The 3,897-nt window shown below is 55.5% G+C and overlaps 1 protein-coding gene and 1 long non-coding RNA gene across 2 annotated transcripts in view; one reads left to right on the forward strand and one right to left on the reverse strand.

Moving 5' to 3' along the window:
* Positions 1 to 452: 452 nt before the first annotated feature.
* Positions 453 to 3,734, reverse strand: LOC118018370. Its single transcript, XR_004681378.1, has 2 exons — positions 3,265 to 3,734; positions 453 to 3,103 (listed from the first exon to the last, which is right to left on the reverse strand). It is a non-coding gene; the product is annotated as an uncharacterized LOC118018370 (long non-coding RNA).
* Positions 3,735 to 3,746: 12 nt separating this feature from the next.
* The window catches only part of SLC15A4 (solute carrier family 15 member 4), a 27,246-nt gene continuing 27,095 nt past the window's right edge, over positions 3,747 to 3,897 (forward strand). Inside the window, exon 1 of the mRNA XM_035016702.1 lies at positions 3,747 to 3,865. Coding sequence (XP_034872593.1) covers positions 3,747 to 3,865 — 119 coding nt within the window. The remainder of the gene's footprint in view (positions 3,866 to 3,897) is intronic.

The following is a 3,897-nucleotide window of genomic DNA, read 5'->3' on the forward strand; positions in this document are numbered from 1 at the left end:
GGCCACCTGTAGACCCACGTTTTGAGAAAGCAGAAACTATGAGCCAGCAGATAGAACTATATGGTGGCACAGGATGAGCCACGCAGATGTGACATGAGAAGCAGGAACACCACGAAAAAGTCGACGGCCCCTGAAATGTCCTCAGTCCCCACTGGTTTCTGAATTCACTCCATCAGATAGCATCTCCTCTGGGCTCTGCACTGAGCAGGGACAGGGGACAGGGTAGTGACGGAGAATGAAAGGTCCTGCATCAGAGCAAACGGTGCCTTCCAGTCCACACCACAAGCGACCTTGCAATAAGGTCCTGTTTCCCAGAGAGCCCTTGAGGTGAAGGGACTGCTCACAAAACTATACTTTGTAAGACCATGTTACCTTTTGTCCACATGCCAGCTGTGTGAGTTAGGTCATGTACTTATTTATTTGAGGTGCAAAGGAGAGACTCCCACGACTACTTTCAGGAACAGGGGCATATTCCAAGTTTACACCATAAAGTGGTGAGAGTCAACTTACATCAGCTCTTTAGCGCTATCATCGTTGGGGCTTAGCACAGGGGCTAAAAACACACTGATCATATGGGCCAGGCAGAAACTCTACGAGCAAACTGGACCAGGTGCGAGGAAAAAATCAGGCTGCCCTCTCTTATTCTTTTATTTTCCTGCTTGCCATGACAGGTGGCTTTGGGCTACAAGTAACAGAAAACCCAACACAGTGGCCTGAACAGTGTAAGCTTTATGATCTTTACTCTCTGACTTCTCCCTGATTCTCCACGTGCCATCCACGTCCTGAGCTGGCTCGGCTCATGATTGTGAGGCAGTTGCCAGCAGCAGTGAGGGCTCCCGGCTCCTGAATTCATGCCCAGTTTGGAAGAGTGTATCTCCGTTACAGTCATGGAACAAGAGTCCTTTCTTTTGGCTGACTGGGCCAATTCATGTCATTTGTGCTCTGCTGGGCCCTGGGGGAATGTCCTGTCTTGAATGGTTACAGTCTGGGTTTCCACACCAGTCACTGTGAAGAGGCAGGAGAGACCAGCACTGGTTCTGAATAGTCGGATCCAGAAACAAAGATGAAGTTAGCTTTTCCTGAGCTGCATGGGTAGCTGGTGGGGAGCAAGGGGGAGGGGGGCAGCACAAATTGAGAGCAGACAGCCGAATGGAGTCCTGTTTGGAAGCACAGGAGGGTGCACACTGCACGTTCGTACAAGGCAGCGCTGTCGGACGGAACTTTCTGCAAAGGTGGGCTGTCCACCGGGGTAACCACCAGTCGCAGGAGGCTGTTGGGCACCTGAAATGTGGCTGGTGTGACTGAGGCACAGAACTTTTCGTTTTATTAAACTTGTAGTAATTTAAGTTCAAACCGCCACACGTGGCTACCGGCTAGTGCACCAGACAGCGCAAAGAGAGAAGAATTCTCTGCGCTAAGAAAATAAGACAACAGAGAGTGAGCGGGCCTTAAGTAAGCTGGAGAGTGTATGCCCCACATCAGACAGTGACTGCTACCTGGTGTCAGCAGATTAGGGCCATGGGAGAAGACAGGTGTGTTTTCATCATCCGATGCTTCCTAACAATCCTGCCCTGAACTTAGGGGTTCAAAATAACAAGTATTTCATTTGTTCACAATTCTGCCAACTGGGCTGAGGCTCAGCTGGGCAGTTTCTGCTGGTCTTGCTGTTGGTGCCTTGAGTGGCTTCCTTGGGCCGGCAGGTCGGCTGGGATGATGGGGACCTCCTCTCAACAGTTGCAGACTCTTCTTCGGCACGTGGTCTCTCTGGCAAGGTGCCTGGACTTCTTCCATGGTGGTTCAGGGCTTCCAAGGCACCAAAGGAGAAGCTGCGAGGCCTTCCTAAGGCTCAGGCCCAGACCTGGCCAGGGATACTCTGCCACATTCTCAGAGTGGTTTTTACAAAACACTGCAAACAAACCAAACCATTTCTTCCTGCTGGACTGTTTTTGCAACTTCATGGTGTCAGAGACTGCAGGGTACACCCAGCTTCTTCCCCAGGACCAGGAACTGCTCAAAGTGCCTCAGGGTACATCCTGACCTCTGTAGCTGCCACACCCACTTTATTCACTTAGCTCTACACTTCTCAGCTGAGATAATCCAACTGAGTTAGTCTGCGTCATCCAAGATGGCACATCTGCATTAGACAGAGCTTCCCACTAAATCATCACGTGAACCAAGTCAAATGGCTTCACTTTTACCCCCATATTTACTCTGCACTTTGCCAGAGAGTGTCAGTTTTATCAGTCTTTTAACAAATACTTGGAGGATCTGTCTCATGTTCCAGCCAGAATGTGGAAAATGCACTGCGTTGTACTAGGAATTGAGTAAAAACCCTTTATTTAAGACTGAGCTCTACTGCCTACTACGTGTGTGATCCTGGACAGAAATCTTAAGTGCCTTGCCCTTCAGTTAAATTAGGATACTAATGTACACTTTAGAACATCAGGGGAGTCTCAAAAAAAAAGGAACACGAAATGCTCTTTTGGCACCATTTAAAAATCAACAAATATTCACTCATTCATTCCCACACGTATTTATCGTTGGCGGGGGTTGTGCTAGTTTCCTGGAATACAGTAACGGACAAACCAAATCACAGCCCTCCCAGGTTGGAAGACAGACATTAAATCATCTCACAAAATACATAATCATTCATTAACACGGTGTTGTGAAGAGATCGAATAGGGTACCCTAAGGACACATGAACAGGGACCCGCCCTGTTCTGGGAGGAACAGAAGTGCGACCTCCGAGCTGAGGGCTGGGGACGACTGGCACCAATGGACGGCGTTCGATGATTCCCCCTTTGAATATTAAGTATTTGCTGCCTGCTGGGGGCATCAGTCCCGGGGTCGCTCACTTAGGAACATAAGGAAGTGAACACGTGCTACTTGAAGCAAGGACGCCTCATCCAGGTGACCCACCTGCAAGCCCACCGCCCAGGCTCCATGCTTCTCTCAGCGGGCCGTGAAGACAGAGCAAGTTAGAAGCACGGGTCCCGCGCTAGTCCCCTCATTCAGCCGTGGGTCCCCCGTCGGAAGCCGCGCTGGGCCAGTTCTTACGGACACTGTTCCACTCCCGCACGCGCCGGTCACTGTTGCAGGAGCTCTGGGCGCGGGGAGGAAGACGACACATTAGAACCCTGCCCCCGTGGGGCTCGGACCTGCGGGGACCAGTACCCGCCGGGGAAAGGGGCGAAGGAAGACCCAAGCCCGCGGCAGGTGCCACGGAGCCACTGCGACAGGGCCCTGGGATGGGGCGCGACCCACTTTGGACGGGACGGTCGCGAAGCGCTTCCGGGGAGTGGACGCCTGAGCGCCGAAGGGAGGCGGGAAGCCATCCGTGTGACAAGGACACAGGCTGTGGGCCTGGCTGCCGGGGCAGCGGCCCTTCGCGGGGACCACCGGGAATGCCTGCCGACAGCGTGGCTGCCAGCCCGGCGAGCGGGCGTGGAACCGGCGCCCGGCGCACGGCCCAGAACCATCAGCCCCCGGAGTCAGCCGTGCGCCTGCAGACAGACGGCGTCCCGGGGCGCCGAGGAGCAGATCAGCCTGCAGAGCGGGCAGAGTCCGGGGCCAACAGGGGCCTACGTTTCCGCGGCGGGGGCTTGACGCTTGGGAGCGCCAGGCGCCACTGCGCGTAAACAGTGCGGCTGGGAACGCCGAGCCCCCAGCGCGCCGCTCGCGGCGGCAGCGGGGCGCACCCCCGGCCGGGCTTCCGGCCAGAACCGGAAGTCCCGCGGCTGCGGCCAATGGGGGCGCCGGGCGGGCGGGCCGAGGCGTGGCGGGCAGGTCTCGCGAGCAGGGCGGCGGCGGCGGCAGCCAATAGGGGCGCGGCGGGGGCGGGCCGAGGCGCGGACGGGCGCGCCTCGCGAGCAGGCGGCGGCGGCGGCGGCAGCCAAT

This window comes from Mirounga leonina, unplaced genomic scaffold (assembly GCF_011800145.1).
Source record: "Mirounga leonina isolate KUSES-001 unplaced genomic scaffold, KU_Mleo_1.0 Mir_171, whole genome shotgun sequence".
In the NCBI taxonomy this organism is placed as follows: Eukaryota; Metazoa; Chordata; class Mammalia; order Carnivora; family Phocidae; genus Mirounga; species Mirounga leonina.